This window comes from Mesoplodon densirostris, chromosome 7 (assembly GCF_025265405.1).
Source record: "Mesoplodon densirostris isolate mMesDen1 chromosome 7, mMesDen1 primary haplotype, whole genome shotgun sequence".
NCBI classification, from domain to species: domain Eukaryota; kingdom Metazoa; phylum Chordata; class Mammalia; order Artiodactyla; family Ziphiidae; genus Mesoplodon; species Mesoplodon densirostris.
Window position 1 is genome coordinate 99,412,184 of NC_082667.1, and position 18,831 is coordinate 99,431,014.

The window sequence follows — 18,831 nt, forward strand, 5'->3', positions numbered from 1 at the left end:
TTTTTCCCTATTTAGCACTTTAAATATACCATGATTCTGCCTTACTGACTGTGAAGTTTCTGCAGAAAAATCAGCTGATAGCCTTTTGGGGTTTTCCTTTTATGTGACTCTTTGTTTTTCTCTTGATGCCTTTAAAGTTCTCTCTTTATCTCTAGATTTTGCCATTTTAATTATAATATGTCCTTGGGTGGTTCATCTTGTCTATGACTCTCTATGCTTCCTGTACCTGGATATCCATTTCCTTCTTCAGATTCGGGAAGTTTTCAGCCACAATATTATAAAATATATTGGCAATCATTCTCTCTCTCTCGTCTCCTTCTGGGACCCCTATAATGCCAATATTAGTACATTTGATATTGTCCAAGAGGTGTCTAAAATATCCTCATTTTTAAAAATTTGTTTGCTGTTCTGATTGGGTGATTTCCATTATTCTATCTTCCAGATCCCTTATGTGTTCTTCTGCATTACCTAATCTGCTGTTATTCTTTCTATTTTTCATTTCAGTTATTGTATTCTTCAGTTCTGAATGGTTCTTTTTTATATTTTTTAGTTCTTTGTTTAAATTCTCATTGTTTTCATCTATTCTTTTCCCATGTTCCATTACCATTTTTATCACTAATGCTTTGAACTCTTTATCTGGTAAATTATCTCTGTTCTATTAGTTGTTTTTTCAGTTTTTTTTTCTTATTGTTCCATTTGGAACAAATTCCTTTCTTCTCATCTTGCTTAATTTTCTCTTTCTCTATAAAATTGGGTGACACAGTTACCCATCCTGGTTTTCAAGGGGTTTCCTTGTGTGCGAACATCTCAATACCATCTACATGTGCCCAGTGGCTTTTGTGGGAGGTCTGGATCTGAAGTGATCATGTTTCATGTTTTTATCATGCCAGAATGTACTGGCAGCTATCATTTTGACAGGAGATGGTGCTGATGATGGAGAGACTTCATCTAGAGCCAAGTGTGATCTGGGGCTTTTCCGATGCTTAGTGGCTATCACTGCCCTATCATGGGTGGTATTGGGTCCCAAGTTGCTGGAGCAGATGCCCCAAGGTTTGGGTCAGAGCTAGTTCCATTTCCTCTAAGTGTGTGCCCTCCCCACTCCCAATAATGGCACCTTTGCCCCAGAGGGGAGCAGTGCTGGAGAAGAAGGACCAGAATATGTACCAGGTGGGGGCTGGCACATGTGTTGGGACAGTCTTGGCACACCAGTCAGAGTTCCATATTGCTCCTGATCTTCCACCTTCACAAACCCCAGTAATGACCACCCTTGCCCCTTTCAGACACCATGCCAGCTCCATCCCCACCAATTGTGCACTCTCCTCAGCTATGGTAGTTTTTGCCCTAGTTGGGAGTGGCTGGAGCAAGAGGGGCTGGAGGAGGTGTTCATTGTAGGCCAGGGCACATGCTGGGGCAGTCATAGGTAACTGGCCAGAGTCCCAGGCTGTTTCAATTTGCTTCTTCTTCCTTGTTCCCACAGGTAAGCAAGTGTGTTTGTGTTCTTCATGAGCAGTCAATGTTTCTTACAGCCCTACTGTTAGTGCCACTGGTTTCCAAATCAGCTAAGGGGATTCATCTTCCCAGTGTTGGACCCCAGGGTTAGGATGCCCAAAATATGTGTGTATATGTATGTTTTATTTACACATCTAGAGGTACTGGTGAAAGCATATGGTATCTCAATCAATTAAGCTTTGTTCTAGAAATTTCAAAGAAACATAGATACAGGAAAACTGTCTCTCTGGTGGTTTAATGTAGTCTGTTTTTTAAAGATTTAAATAAGAAAATTACTTGCTTACTTTGCTCTTGGTCTTTCTCTTTTCCAGTTATTTGTTCACTTTGCTCCCTGTTATTTTTCAAAGGCACGTATGATTATTTCATTCCCCTGCTTAAATTATTTTCATTGGCTCCAGGCTGCAAATTCAGTAAAAGAATTCATGCCCTTCATAAAAGGGAAAGACCCCTTGGTCTTTCCAACTCTACCTGCTTCCATCTCATCCTGCCACTGACTTCTTGCATTTCTCTCAAAATGACATACTGCAATTGCACCCATTGTTACCATCTCCTATCAGAGTAAGCATTCTAAATCTAAGTACCACACTACTAAAATCCTTTAGGATAAAGTATTACACTACTTACCTTAATGTACAAAGCTCTTTAAGATTTATCCCTGCTTAACCCAAGAGTCTCTCTCCCACTCCACCCTATATATATATGTCCCTTCCTAAAACCAAATTAATTCCCAGACCTAATGTTGCTTTTATGTTTGCAGCTTTAGCTTATGCTGTTTTCTACACCAGGAGGCACTTACCCCACCCAGCCTTAATTAACAGTTACTTCTTTTAGAAAGCTGTCCTTATATACCTAATCAGATAGCCACTCTTCTGGGTTCACAAATCACCCTTTACACTAATAGTACAGAAGACATTCATTGTTTTCCTTTATGAAATCAGTATTTTATACTTCCTCTGTGCCAGATATTGTCCAACTTCCTTTAGCCTAGCAGCAAATGAGACATTAGCACCTCACAAGATCATTAAGGGAAGAAATAATGTCTTTTTTGACCTTGTAAAAAGGGCCATTATCCTTACTCTTTATGTGTTGAATAGTTTTTTATCCTCCAGCACCCAGCTTATATTACTGTATTTATTTTGTTACTATAATTTTTCTAATTAATCCTCAAAATAGATAAACATATATCAGAAAATGGAGTTCAGTATAATTTACCCAAGATCACACACATCTAAGTCTCAAAATCAAGATTGAAGCTCTGTGCTGTCTAGTTGCAAAGAATAAATAAATTCAAATAAATAAACTCAAGATTAGTAAATAAGTTATATAGCCACAAAGCGACCATTCATTTAAGCATTTCCTGTACCACCCTTAAGGGGAAATTTGGCCTTACAAACATCCTCTGTATTTATATTCAGAGCATTCTTCATCTCTCCTCCAGCAGTCAGATGATTTAAATACAGCCAACAGTAACAATAAGGAACTGTTGATGTTTGTTCCCAGGCAATTTCCTTCAAGGTACATTCTTAAAATCATACTATCATTTAAAATTTACTATCACATCTAGGAAAACACCTGGCTCTGTCATAAAGTAGTATAAAATTATAGAATGTTCAGGTTATATCATTAAAAATTAACAGAATATATTCCTTACCTATTCCACACCACCACACACAGACACACACATGCACACACCATTCATGCTTCATTTAGAAAGTAAGGAAATTAATACACAGAGAGGAAAGTGACTTGTCCACATTTAGTTGTCTGGTTAGTAAGAATGGAGACTAAAACTCAATTTTTGAAATTTGGAGTCTAGCAAGTTTTTACTCAAGTGCAATGACCCCAGTTAAAGATTCCATTAATTTGGAGACATTATTTTACTTTTTGCTTGGTGCTTCCTATATTTTTCAACTTTTCTGCATTGAGCATGTCTGACTCCACCATCTGTCTACATGATCATCAAAACCGCATACTTTAAGTCAATTTTTAACCTAATTTTTAAAAGGTGTTAAGACAGAATCTCTCCCACTCTATTTAAGGTTCCTTGTTTTTAACTGCACCCAAGCTGTCTCAGTATGATTTAGTCAACCTGTGAACCTGAAATGCAAAACAGCAGAAATGTTATCTTAATTAGAAAAAACATAAAATAAGTATTTATTAAACACCTATGATGTGATGGATGTATATAGATTTACATGAGGAATCATCAGGATATCTGAAGTTCTATAATTTATTAATTTCACTTTCCCCCTTATTCCCAGAGGATGTATGAACTCTAAATGAAAATTTAAAGGAAAACCAAGTTGGAAATTAATATTTTCTTAGGATGTCACTAACCATTGTGAAATTTAAGCATTGTTGAATAGCCCATTTCAACAAGCAGAAGGCCTCTACCCTGGTTTCCCCTCTGCCTCTGGGACATTATTCACTTAGTTACTTAAACACTGACCACCTCCCTTCACTGCCTCAGGACTATAGAGTTACAATTTTATTACAGTGTTTCTCAGAACTTTCAGTTCCACAATACTCTCTGGGTGAAAACTGAAATCTAAACAGTCACCAAAGTAACCATTTCCAAGAAAACTTCTTCACAATCTAGATCCTATCAATTTGCTGTATAAAATTATTTTAAAATATATGAAGGAAAAAATATTGCCTGTACTCAAACAGACATAGCTAAAATTAACTGAGCCACCCACCATTCTTTCAGATCATAACTAAAAGGAGCTTATAATCAGATGTGGTAATATTTTCACCTTTACCTTCAGCATAGCAGCAGGTGTAGAACAAAGTGATTCAGTTATATACACATACACATATGTGTGTATATATATGTGTGTGTATATATTTTTTTCAGATTTTTTCCATTATAGATTATTACAAAATATTGAATAGAGTTCCCTGTGTTATATAATAGGCTCTTGTTGTTTATCTATTTTATATGTAATAGTGTGTATCTGTTAATCCCAAACTCTTAATCTATCCCCCACACCCCTTCCCCTTTGGTAACCATAAGTTTGTTTTCTATGTCTGTTGAGGCTGTTTTGTAAATAAATTCATTTGTAGCATTTTTTCAGATTCAACATATAACTGATATCATATGATATTTGTCCTTCTCCATCTGACTTACTTCACTTAGTATGATAATCTCTATGTCTATCCATGTTGCTGCATGCATTCATTCTTTTTATGGTTCAGTAATATTCCATAGTGTATATTTACCACATCTTCTTTATCCATTCATCTGTCGATGGACACTTAGGTTGCTTCCAGTCTTGGCTACTGTAAATAGTGCTACTATGAACACTGGGGTGCAAATGTCTTCAAATTAGAGATTTCTCTAGATATATGCCCTAGAGTAGAATTGCTGGATCATACAGTAACTCTATTTTTAGTTTTTAAGGAACCTCCATACTGTTCTTCATAGTGGCTACACCAATTTACATTCCCACCAACAGTGTAAGAGGGTTCCCTTTTCTCCACACCCTTTCCAGCATTTATTATTTGTAGACTTTTTGAAGATGGCCATTCTGATTTGTGTGAGGTGATACCTCATTGTGATTTTGATTTGCATTTCTCTAATAATTAACAATGTTGAGCATATTTTCATGTGCCTTTCAGCCATCTGTATGTCTTCTTTGGAAACATGTCTATTATGTTTGTTTAGGTCTTCTGACCATTTTTTTGATTGGATTGTTTGTGGGGGTTTTGCTATTAAGCTGTATGAGCTGTTTGTATATTTTGGAAATAAAGTCCTTATCGGTTGCATTATTTACAAATATTTTCTCCCATTCTGTAGGTTGTCTTTTCATCTTATTTATGACTTCCTTTACTGGCAAAAGCATTTAAGTTTGATTAGGTCTAATTTGTTTATTTTTTGCTTTTATTTACTTTGCCTTGGGAGGCTGACCTATGAAACCTTGTTCAATTTATGTCAGAGATTGTTTTGCCTATGTTCTCTCCTAGGAGTTTTAAGGCATCATTTCTCATACTTAAGTCTTTAGGTCATTCTGACTTTATTTTTGTGTATGGTGTGAGGGGATATACTAACTTCATTGATTTATATGCAGCTGTCCAGCTTTTTCAAAACTACTTGCTGAAGAGATTGTCTTTTCTCCAGTGTATATTCTTGCCTCCTTTGTCAAAGATTAACTGACTGTAGGTGTGTGGGTTTATTTCTAGGCTGTCTATTATGTTCCATTGATCCATATGTCTGTTTTTGTGCCAAGACCATGCTGTTTTGGTTACTGTAGCTTTGTAGTACTGTCTCAAATCTGGGAGGGTTATGCCTCCACCATTGTTCTTTTTCTTCAAGATTGCTTTTCAATTCTGGGTCTTTTGTGGTTCTGTATAAATTTTAGGATTATTCATTCTAGTTCTATGAAAAATGGCATGGGTAATTTGATAAGGATCTCATTAAATCTGTATGTGCTTTAGATAGTATGGTCATTTTAACAATGTTAATTCTTCCAATCCAAGAGCATGGGATATCTTTCCATTTCTTTGAATCATCTTCAGTTTCCTTTATCATTGTTTTAGAGTTCTTAGGATATAAGTCTTTCACCTCTGAGGTCAAGTTTATGCCTAGGTATTTTAATTTTTTTTGGAAAGTTTATTTTTTACACTTTCTTTTTCAGATATGTATTGTTAGTGTAAAGAAATGCAACAGATTTCTGTAGGTTAATCTTGCATCCTTCTACCTTGCTGAATCCTTTTATCAGTTCTACTAGTTTTTATGTGGAGTTTTTAGGATTTTCTGTATATAGTATCATGTCATCTGCATATAATGACAATTTTACCTCTTCCCTACCAATTTGGATACATTTTATTTCTTTTTCTTCTCTGATTGCTGTGGCTAGGACTTCCAATACTATGTTAAATAGAAGTAGTGAGAGTGGGCATCCTTGTCTTGCTCCAGATTTTAGGATTAAAAATAAACCTAGAAATAAACCCACACACCTACAGTCAGTTAATCTTTGACAAAGGAGGCAAAAGCTGGACAGCAAGATGGCTTTCAGCTTTTCACCATTGAGTATTATGTTGGCTGTGGGTTTGTCATAAATAGCTTTTATTTTGTTGATATATGTATCCTCTGTACCCACTTTGGTGAGAATTTTTATCATGAGTGGATGGTGAATTTTGTCAAATGCTTTCTCAGTATCTATTGAGATGATCATGTGATCTTTGTCTTTTCTTTTGTTGATGTGGTGTCATGTATTAAATTTTGAGTGACAGAATTTAACAGCAAAATTGGATCTTCCATCTGTTTCTAGCCATCACTTTATTAGAAATCATATTGGTTACCAATTTATGTTACCATTGAAGAGCCAAATGTATAATAATAAACTGAACATAACAAACTGTCATATTGCTTTATAGGGATTCAAGGATATTTCTCTTGAGAGGTTTATACATGGTGGAGCCAATGTTACAGGATTCCAGTTAGTAGATTTTAATACACCTATGGTAACCAAATTAATGGATCGCTGGAAGAAACTAGATCAGAGAGAATATCCAGGATCTGAGACACCTCCAAAGGTATTTGTTTGTTTTTATCTTATTTATTTTTAGAATTTTTAGTATTTTTTAAAATTTAAGGTAGAAAGCCCATTATGCAGTTTTCCTAGTAATATTTTTCCAGACACAGTGTGACATAGGGCAGAAATATTTTGTCACTCTTTGTCACACAGCCCTTAATAACTTCTAAATTTCTATATTTAAGAGAGGAATTGTTAGACATTAGTTCAAGTAGTTTACTATATTATATATTATATTATATTATATTATATTATATTATATTATATTATATTATATATATTATATTATGTTATGTTATATTATTTTATTATTACTTTGTGTATGAATTTCCATGAAGAAATTGTAACTTTTTAAAAATTTGTATTAACTAAATATTTCAAATGTGAACAATCACTGGTAGCTATTCCACCCAGATAAAAATATATTTGCAAAGTGATTTACAAAGAGTAAGGGAATTGGGAAATTGGTAGAAATGTAAAATGTATAAGCTTCTGCAAAATTTCTCTTTCAAGTTAACAGTAAAATGTCAGATTTTTTAATTTTATGTGACAGATATTGCAGAATTATGTTATTGGTATCTACAAAGGAAGCTGGTAAATTTCTGATCATAAGCACAATTTTTTCTCTCCTGAAAAAATAGATGACTTCCTTAGATATCATGTAAATAATGGCATAATGTTTCTTAAACTCCAACTCCTACATGGTTTTGAATTCCTACATAAAAAGGAATAATCATTTCAATAACTTTTACTAATCTCTCACTGTGTATTCTAGTAAAAAGTTTTCAAATATAATTTGGAAATTCAAGCCTAGAAAACTATAATCTAGGGGTAGAGCAAGTCGGTTCTTCCATTTCCTAATTATAAAACTTTCCCTACTATCCATGTCAATTTTTTCTCTGTAATATAGGAATTTGGCTAGTCATAATATTTTCACTACTCTATAGAAGCATGGAATTTCAAAAGAAAGCATTTATTGAGTATCCACTATGCTCAAGCACTGTAGTCCAACCCTCTGATTTTACAGATTAATAAATGCAAGATATTAAATGGTATGTTAATTGGCTGTCCCTGAGTCAAGGGCCAGGTTTGTGGAATTCCCAGGACCAAGTCATGGGTTCCCTGAGTCTTAGGCAAGTGCATCGTCCACTATATTACACCACTTCTCATGCTTAGATAATACATATGAAAGCATATTAAAAAGCCAAAAAAATTTTAAGATGTAAACCACCTTCAGGATTAAAAGAAACTTGAGAAGTCTTTTAGTCTTTTTGCCTTCAAGCTGGTTCAGAGAAAAAAAAGCTCAATTATATCAAGTATTAATACACAAGGAGAAAAGTGTAAATCATCCTTCTAAACTCATTGGGACACTTTGCTTTACAGCATATTCCCCTCATTCTGTCATCAATGTATGTAGAGACTCACTTGCCCTTCTCTTCTCTATTTGTATTTCTTCCTTCCTCACATCTTTTTCTCAGCCATTTTTTATCTCAGCATTTTTTTCTGTAAACCATCTCTTCAAGTTCTTTTTACCCTTACAATTTTAGTATCTAGAATGGGCTTCAAAGTTCTTGGCAGTGTTTTGCAGCACCTTGTGACTTTTTTTCATTTCAGTGATAATATATAATAATATGTGTCCACTGTGGTCCTCCTGTCTGGACACACTGGTGTGGTTTGTCCTTCCCTATCTTGCCTTTAGCCTATCAAAATGTTTACTATTTGATCATCTCCAACCAGACTTATCTATGTCAAAGCTTTGGGCACTTTGTTTTATATATAAATACATATAATTTTCTCATCTTTCACAATTTTCTTAGCATAATAGTAGTCACTCAGTGGCCATTTAATAAATAGATATAGCCAGTTCTTATTGTTCATGGTAGTTCCATTCTATAAAGTTGCCATGAACACTGAATGAGTGAATACTGAACACTTACTCCTAGGGGAAATTACAAGATGAGGTCACAACATTTTTGTCAACCAATCAACACATAACACTTTGTTTTATGTGTGTTTCTGATTAAAGATATCTTATTTAAAACATTGTTGATAAATTAACATTGAATTCATGGCCAATAACAGTAAAACTCAAGCCTAAACAAAGCTTATCTAACATGTATTTTCTTCCATAAGACACATCACAACTTTCTTGTACTGAGGAGCACTAGACAGCCATCTTTTGGGCCATCTTTGTAGTCTTCACTATTCCTAGCCAGTATCTAGCTCTCAGATATGCTATGAACTTCAATCCTCACAAGTACCACAGAAGATAGTCATTATTTTGTTTGATTTTGTTCTGCTTCATAGCTGAAGAATGTACAACTTATTCCCATAAAACTATGAGTAGCAGAATTAGAATTCACCTAGTCCTCAAAACCTAAATTCTTGCCACTGTGCTGTGATTCTGCCAAACTCTATCTTTTTATATACAAATGTTGATAAACAGAATTCATCCCACCATTCTAATCACTGGTTAAAGCAGTGAATAGCTCTAGGTCAAGACTTAGTTTTACTCTCCTCCAAAATGAAGACTATGTTTAATAAGAATTTCTAGATACCATCTAGAAATACGTGCCCATAAATATGATTTCTTGGACTTTAGCACAATAAGACACATGGAAAAGAATGAAATCCTTTAAAATGGTAAAACCAGTTTAAACTACTGCTTCTTTCCATCTATCAGCTCTATGACCCATCAAAAGCTTTTGCCACTCTGGCTGAATGTCTGCTTTTCTCTGCTCCACTCTATACGATATGTGTTCTCTTTTCTAGTTCACTTGTTTCATAAAAATGAATGGACTTTTTAAAACACAGCAAGTGCTTTTGCTTTTTTGTAGTCATATCTCTCAGCTTCTTTCTTCCTATTAGAAAAGCAACAATAGTTTTCTTTTCTTCTCTCTTGATCCTAAAATGCTAGCATTGTATTTTTTCTCTTGCCCTCTATATCTTTGATAAGTTCTACTTTATTTTTTGTTTTTATTTTCTTGCCATCCAGAAAGATAATTTGATGGCTTTCTCTACTCAGAGGTATGTTGCTCCAGGCAGGGGAGGAGGTATGTCCATTTTTGGCTTAGTACCTTGGTTAAGTACCTTAATTTCCTTTGACCACCTCATTCCAAATATGAGAGTGTATGATTACCATTAAGCCTATTTTATCATGTCCTTGAAGAATATATAGCAAGGCTTATAATTTATAAGTCACACATAAATATTTCTGATGAAGTTTTAATTAGATTCTCTGCCATTGAAAGGTTCTTTGTTAGAATTTATATTCTTTATCTTATCCATGTTTTAGTCCTTCTCTTCCCAGGATCACTGACTGCTATGCTTAGCAGATATATTGCCTAAGTTTACTTTCTATGATTTAAATTTCAAATGATTTTTATTAATTTATAAGCAGCAAATCAGGATCATTTTCCACATTCCATAGCACAAAAGTACCTCTCGTATAGGCTTAGAATATGTTAATCATATAGAATTGCCCATATGGAATTCCTGAAAGAGATAATGTAGTTTTTTGTTATGATTAGCAGTTGATGCTCTGCCACACTTCAAGAAAATTGTTCCATATGTTTCATATGTTTAGGAATTTTCTAATCAAACTTTACAACTGTTCCCTGTTCTTTTTATTTTCAGCTTAAACAAATCACACTTTCTTCTCAGATTTTCCTCATTTCCTCTCCTAACCTTAATAATCTTTTCCTGAGGGTTTTGTCTTTTCTCAAAGAGAAGCGTGGGATGATCATCAGAAAGCAGATGATCTATACTTCATTTCTCCACTTTATCCTAAGTTACGATAGAAGCTTAGAGAAATGACTTAACCTTCCTGAGCACACTCAACAGGCATGGACATAACAATACTTGTGCTTATTTAGCCGTGTGTATACACACTTGTTAAATAAATAGATGTTATTTCTGGCATTCTATATCTGAGTAACAGTAAACATTCCCACTCATTCTTCTGAGAAACTGGACAGAGTTATATACTCCAGGTCAATAAACATATATTAAATCTCAGGGACCCCTGATGGGCATTTGGAGGAGGAAAGAGTGAGACATTCCAGCCCTCCTGGAGTTCAAACACAGCAAGAGACTACAAGGTAGATTTTGGAAATACGGCATTTAGCCTTTTTTTAAATCTACTTTAGCTGTTTCACTTGGACACAACAAAAAGACCACACCTAGAGGCCTTGCTTCTCCCAACTGAAGGAAAATTGTGCATTAGAATTTCTATTTTTCAGAGTGTGTTTTCTTCTTTTAAAATCACAGTGTTAAGAATAGATATACAGTCTTTGTAATAAAGCAATAATAGAAATTTCTGAAGCTAGAGGCAATTAATTATCAGTAATTTAACTGCCCTTCTGGCAGCATGGTACTTTATGTCATAAACACACAGTCCCCAGACTAGTCCCCAATTCTGGTGATTGATAAGAAGTTAACATTTACCATTATAATTACTTTCATTTTGTTAGTATACGTCTGCTCTGACTTATGATGGAGTCCTTGTGATGGCTGAAACATTCCGAAGTCTTAGGAGACAGAAAATTGATATTTCCAGGAGAGGAAATGCTGGGGATTGTCTGGCAAATCCTGCTGCTCCATGGGGTCAGGGGATTGACATGGAGAGGACGCTCAAACAGGTAACTCACAATTTTATTTACGTTCAATTTATTTCACAGTCATTTTTTAATGGAGTATTCAAGAAAACAGAATAATCTATCTGTGAATAAGTATATATTACAATTGCCATTTTATTATATTGAACCATTTTCATTTCTGAGACATTTCTAAATAGGATACTGGGTAGAATACTGATGTTTATATGATATGTAGATGCTTAGCCAGGATAAGTTGCTTATGCCACAGTAATAAACAACCCCAAGTCACAGTGGCTTAAAACATCAAAAGAGTATTTCTCACTCACAAACACCAGATTAGTAGGGGCACTTTGTTTATTACAATCACTCAGGGATCCAAGCTGACATAGCAGCTACCATCTTGAATGCTACAAAGTGCAAAGAGTTGTGGAGAGGTTTCTAATTGGCAATTAAATGCTCTGGCACTCATCACATCTGTTTACAACTCATTTGTCAGAAAGAGTCACATAGACATAGCTAAACAAAAAGGGTGCAAGAAGTACAAGCCTACCTTGGACAAGAATGAGGAAGAACCTCAAACATTGGCAAACACTATTAATCTACTTATCTACTGACTACCTCAGTAGATCTTTATTTAATTTTTTAACATCTTTATTGGGGTATAATTGCTTTCCAATAGTGTGATAGTTTCTGCTTTATAACAAAGTGAATCAGCTATACATATACATATATCTCCATATCTCCTCCCTCTTGTGTCTCCCTCCCATCCTCCCTATCCCACCACTCTAGGTGGTCACAAAGCACCGAGCTGATCTCCCTGTGCTATGCAGCTGCTTCCCACTAGCTATCTATTTTATATTTGGTAGTGTATATATGTCCATGCCACTTTCTCACTTTGTCCCAGCTAACACTTCCCCCTCCCTGTGTCCTCAAGTCCATTCTCTACATCTGCATCTTTATCCCTGTCCTACCCCTAGGTTCTTCAGAAACATTTGTTTTTTAGATTCCATATATATGTGTTAGCATACGGTATTTGTTATTCTCTTTCTGACTTACTTCACTCTGTATGACAGAATCTAGGTCCATCTACCTCACCACAAATAATTCAATTTCATTTCTTTTTATGGCTGATCATATTCCATTGTATATAAGTGCCACATCTTCTTTATCCATTCCTCTGTCGATGGACACTTAGGTTGCTTCCATGTCCTGGCTATTGTAAATAGTGTTGCAATAAACATTGTGGTACATCACTCTTTTTGAATTATGGTTTTCTCAGGGTATATACCCAGTAGTGGGATTGCTGGGTAGTATGGTAGTTCTATTTTTAGTTTTTTGAGGAAATTCCATACTGTTCTCCATAGTGGCTGTGTCAATTTACAGTCCCACCAACAGTGCAAGAGGGTTCCCTTTTCACCACACTTTCTTCACCATTTATTGTTCGTAGGTTTTTTGATGATGGCCATTCTGACTGGTGTGACGTGATACCTCATTGTAGTTTTGATTTGCATTTCTCTAATGATTAGTGGTGTTGAGCATCCTTTCATATGTTTGTTGGCAATCTGTATACCTTCTTTGGAGAAATGTCTATTTAGGTCTTCTGCCCATTTTTGGATTGAGTTGTTTATTTTTTCATATTGAGCTGCATGAGCTGCTTGTAAATTTTGGAGATTAATCCTTTGTCAGTTGCTTCATTTGCAAATATTTTCTCCCATTCTAAGGGTTGTCTTTTCATCTTGTTTGTGGTTTTCTTTGCTGTGCAAAAGCTTTGAAGTTTCGTTAGACCCTGTTTGTTTATTTTTATTTCCCTTTCTCTAGGAGGTGGATCAAAACGGATCTTTCTGTGATTTATGTCAGAGTGTTCTGCCTATGTTTTCCTCTAAGAGTTTTATACTATCTGGCCTTACATTTAGGTCTTTAATCCATTTTGAGTTTATTTTTGTGTATGATGTTGTGTTCTAATTTCATTCTTTTACATGTACCTGTCCAGTTTTCCCAGCACCACTTACTGAAGAGGCTGTCTTTTCTCCATTATATATTCTTGCCTCCTTTATCAAAGATAAGGTGACCAGGGGCCTCCCTGGTGGCGCAAGTGGTTGAGAGTCCGCCTGCCGATGCAGGGGATGCGGGTTCGTGCCCCGGTCTGGGAGGATCCCATATGCCGCGGAGCGGCTGGGCCCGTGAGCCATGGCCTCTGAGCCTGCGCGTCCGGAGCCTGCGCGTCCGGAGCCTGTGCTCCGCAACGGGGGAGGCCACAACAGTGAGAGGCCCGCATACCGCAAAAAAAAAAAAAAAAAAAAAAAAGATAAGGTGACCATATGTGCGTGAGTTTATCTCTGGGCTTTCTATCCTGTTCCATTGATCTATATTTCTGTTTCTATGCCATTACCATACTGTCTTGATTACTGTAGTTTTGTAGTATAGTCTGAAGACCAGGAGCATGATTCTTCCAGCTCTGTTCTTTCTCAAGATTGCTTTAGCTATTCAGCGTCTCTTGTGTTTCCATACAAATTGTGATCTTTTATGTTCTAGTTCTGTGACAAATGCCATTGGTACTTTGATAGGGAGAGCATTGAATCTATAGATTGTTTTGGGTAGTATAGTCAGTTTCACAATGTGGATTGTTCCAGCCCAATAACAAGGTCTATCTCTCAATCTATTTGCATAATTTTAAATTTCTTTCATCAGTGTCACATGGTTTTCTGCATACAGTCTTTTGTCTCCCTAGGTAGGTTTATTCCTATGTATTTTATTCTTTCTGTTGCAGTGGTAAATGGTAATATTTCCTTAATCTCTCTTTCAGATTTTCATCATTAGTGTATAGGAATATAAGAGATTTCTGTGCATTAATTATTATTAATTAATTATGATTACTAGTAGTTTTCTGGTAGCATCTTTAGTATTATCTATGTATAGTATCATGTTATCTGCAAACAGTGACAGCTTTACTTCTTCTTTTCCCATTTGGATTCCTTTTATTTCTTTATCTCCTCTGATTTCTGTGGCTAAAACTTCCAAAACTAAGTTGAATAATAGTGGTGAGAGTGGACAACCATGTCTTGTTCCTGATCTTAGAGAAAATGTTTTCACTTTTTCACCATTGAGAACGATGTTGGTTGTGGGTTTGTCACATATCGCCTCTATTATGTTGAGGTAAGTTCCCTCTATGCCTACTTTCTGGAGAGTTTTTATCATAAATCGGTGTTGAATTTTGTTGAAAGCTTTTTCTGCATCTATTGAGATGATAATATGGTTTTTCTACTTCAATTTGTTAATATGGTATATCACATTGACTGATTTGTATATATTGAAGAATCCCTGCATTCCTGAGATAAACCCCACTTGATCATGGTGTATGATCCTTTTCATGTGTTGTTGGTTTCTGTTTGCTAGTATTTTGGGGGGAATTTTTGCATCTATTTTCATCAGTGATATTGGCCTGTAGTTTTCTTCTTTGTGACATCTTTGTCCAGTTTTGGTATCAGGGCGATGGTGGCCTCATAGAATGAGTTTGGTAGTGTTCCTCCCTCTGTTATATTTTGTAAGAATTTGAGAAGGATAGGTGTTGGCTCTTCTCTAAATGTTTGATAGAATTTACCTGTGAAGCCATCTGGTCCTGGGCTTTTGTTTGTTGGAAGAGTTTTAATCACAGTCTCAATTTCAGTGTTTGTGATAGGTCTGTTTATATTTTCTATTTCTTCCCAGTTCAATCTCGGAAGGTTGTGCTTTTCTAAGATTTGTTCATTTCTTCCAAGTTGTCCATTTTTTTGGCATATAGTTGCTTGTAGTAATATCTCATGATCCTTTGTTTTCCTGCAGTGTCAGTTGTTACTTCTCCTTTTTCATTTCTAATTCTATGGATTTGAGTCTTCTCACTTTTTTCTTGATGAGTCTGGCTAATGGTTTATCAATTTTGTTTATGTTCTCAAAGAACCAGCTTTTAGTTTTACTGATCTTTGCTATCATTTCCTTCATTTCTTTTTCATTTATTTCTGATCTGTTCTTTATGATTCCTTTCCTTCTGCTAACTTTGCAGTTTGTTTTGTTCTTTTTTCTCTGATTGCTTTAGGTGTAAGTTTAAGTTGTTTATTTAAGATGTTTCTTGTTTCTTGAGGTAGGATTATATTGGTGTAAACTTCCCTCTTAGAACTGCTTTTGCTGCATCCCATAGATTTTGGGTCATCGTGTTTTCACTGTCATTTGTTTCTAGGTATTTTTTGATTCCCTCTTTGTTTTCTTCAGTTATCACTTGGTTATATAGTAACACATTGTTTAACCTCCATGTACTTTTATTTTTTACAGATTTTTTCCTGTAATTAATATCTAGTCTCATAGTGTTGTATCAGGAAAGATGCTTGGTATGATTTCAATTTTCTTAAATTTACCAAGGCTTGATTTGTGACTTAAGGTATGATCTATCCTGGAGAGTGTTCCATGTGCACTTGAGGAGAAAATGTAATCTACTGTTTTCAGATAGAATGACCTATATATATATCAATTAAATCTAACTGGTCTATTTTGTCATTTAAAGTATATATTTCCTTATTAATTTTCTGTGTGGGTGATCTGTCAATTGGTGTAGGTGAGGTGATAAAATTTCCTACTATTATTGTGTTACTGTCGAATTTCTCTTTTATAGCTGTTAGCATTTGCCTTATGTATTGAGGTACTCCTATGGTGGGTGCATAGATATTTATAATTGTTAAATCTTCTTGGATCAATCCCTTGCTCATTTTGTAGTGTCCTTCCTTGTCTCTTGTAATATTCTTTATTTTAAAGTCTATTTTATCTGATATGAGTATTGCTACTCCAGCTTTCTTTTGATTTCCATTTGCATGGAATATCTTTTTCCATCCCCTCACTTTCAGTCTGTATGTGTCCCTAGGTCTGAAGTGGGTCTCTGTAGACAGCATATATATGGGTCTTATTTTTGTATCCATTCAGCCAGCCTATGTCTTTTGGTTGGAGCTTTTAATCCATTTACATTTAAGGTAATTATCAATATATATGTTCCTATTACCATTTTCTCAATTGTTTTTGGTTTGTTATTGTAGGTCTTTTCCTTCTTTTGTGTTTCCTGCCTAAAGAAGTTCCTTCAGCATTTGTTGTAGAGCTGGTTTGGTCATGCTAAATTAACTTATCTTTTGCTTGTCTGTAAAGGTTTTAATTTCTCCATCAAACCTGAATTAGATCCTTGCTGGATAGAGTGATCTTGCTTGTACGTTTTTCCCTTTCATGACTTTAAATATGTCTTGCCACTCCCTCTGGTTTGAAGAGTTTCTGCTGAAAGATCAGCTGTTACCTTTATGGGGATTCCCTTGTACATTATTTGTCATTTTTCACTTGCTGCTTGTAATATTTTTTCTTTGTATTTAATTTTTTGTAGTTTGATTAATATGTGTCTTGGCTTTTTCTCCTTGGATTTATCCTGTATGGGACTCCCTTTGTTTCCTGGACTTGATTGACTATTTCCTTTCCCATATTAGGGAAGTTTTCAACTATAATCTTTTCAAATATTTTCTCAGTCCCTTTCTTTTTCTATTCTTCTTCTGGGACCCCTATAATTCGAATGTTGGTGCATTTAATGTTGTCCCAAAGGTCTCTGAGACAATTGTTGTCCTCAATTCTTTTCATTCTTTTTTCTTTATTCTGCTCTGCAATAGTTATTTCCACTATTTTATCTTCCAGGTCACTTATCCATTCTTCAGCTTCAGTTATTCTGCTACTGGTTCCTTCTAGAGAATTTTTAATTTCATTTATTGTTTTGTTCATCATTGTTCATTTGCTCTTTAGTTCTTCTAGGTCCTTGTTAAACATTTTTTGTATTTTCTCCATTCTATTTCCAAGATATTGGATCATCTTTTCTATCATTACTCTGAATTCTTTTTCAGGTAGACTGCCTATTTCATCTTCATTTGTTTATTCTGGTGAGTTTTTACCTTGCTCCTTCCTCTGCTGTGTATTCCTCTGTCTTCTCATTTTGCTTAACTTACTCTGATGGGTTCTCCTTTTCACAGGCTGTAGGTTCATAGTTCCCATAGTTTTTGGTTTTCTCTCCCAGTGGGTAAGGTTTGTTCAGTGGATTGTGTAGGTTTCCTGGTGGAGTGGACTGCTTCCTGTGTTCTGGTAGATGATGCTGGATCTTGTCTTTCAGGTGGGGAAGTCTGCTTCTGGTTGTTTGTTGTAGGGTGTCTGTGACCATATTATGATTTTAGGCAGCCTCTCTGCTAATAAGTGGTGTGGTGTTCCTGTTTTGCTACTTGTTTGACTTAGGGTGTCCAACACTGTAGCTTGCTGGTCGTTGAGTGGAGCTGTGTGTTAGCATTGAGATGGAGATCTCTGGGAGAGCTTTTGCTGTTTGATATTACGTGGAGCTGGGAGGTCTCTGGTGGACCAATGTCCTGAATTTGGCTCTCCCATCTCAGAGGCACAGGTCTGACACCCAACCGGAGCACAAAGATCCTGTCAGCTATATGGCTCAGAAGAAAGGGGAGAAAAAAAGAAAGAAAGAGGAAAAATATAAAATAATGTTATTAAAATAAAATTTTAAAAAATTATTAAAAATTTAAAAGTAATAATAAAAAAAGAAAGAAGAGAGCAATCAAACCAAAAAACAAATCCACTAATTATAACAAATGCTAAAAACTGTACAGAAAAAAAAAGGGACAGACAGAACCCTAAGACAAATGGTAAAAGCAAAGCTCTACAGACAAAATCACACACAGAACCATACTCATACACACTCACAAAAAGAGAAAAAGGAAATATATATATTTTTTAAGAGGAAGAGAGCAACCAAATCAATAAACAAATCTACCAATGATAATAAACTCTAAATACTAAAATAAAATAAACATAAGATCAGAAACAAATTAGACGCAGAAAGTAAACCCCAAGTCTACAGTTGCTCCCAAAGTCCACCACCTCAATTTTGGGAACATTCATTGTCTATTCAGGTATTCCAGAGATGCAGGGTACATGAGGTTGATTATAGAGATATAATCCGCTGCTCCTGAGGCTGTTGGGTGAAATTTCCTTTTCTCTTCTTTGTTTGCACATCTCCTGGGGTTCAGCTTTGGATTTAGCCCTGCCTCTGCATGTAAGTCACCAGAGAGTGTCTGTTCTTTGCTCAGACAGGATGGGGTTAAAGAAGCAGCTGATTGGGGGCTCTGGCTCACTCAGGCCGG

General features: G+C 35.5%; 1 protein-coding gene across 3 annotated transcripts in view; it reads left to right on the top strand.

Annotated features, from left to right (window-relative positions):
• GRIA4 (glutamate ionotropic receptor AMPA type subunit 4) overlaps nt 1-18,831 on the top strand; it is a 543,339-nt gene that overhangs the window by 439,342 nt on the left and 85,166 nt on the right. For all 3 annotated transcript variants that reach the window (XM_060105639.1, XM_060105638.1, XM_060105640.1), the window contains exons 6-7: nt 6,889-7,047; nt 11,519-11,686. In XM_060105639.1, coding sequence (XP_059961622.1) covers nt 6,889-7,047; nt 11,519-11,686 — 327 coding nt within the window. The remainder of the gene's footprint in view (nt 1-6,888; nt 7,048-11,518; nt 11,687-18,831) is intronic.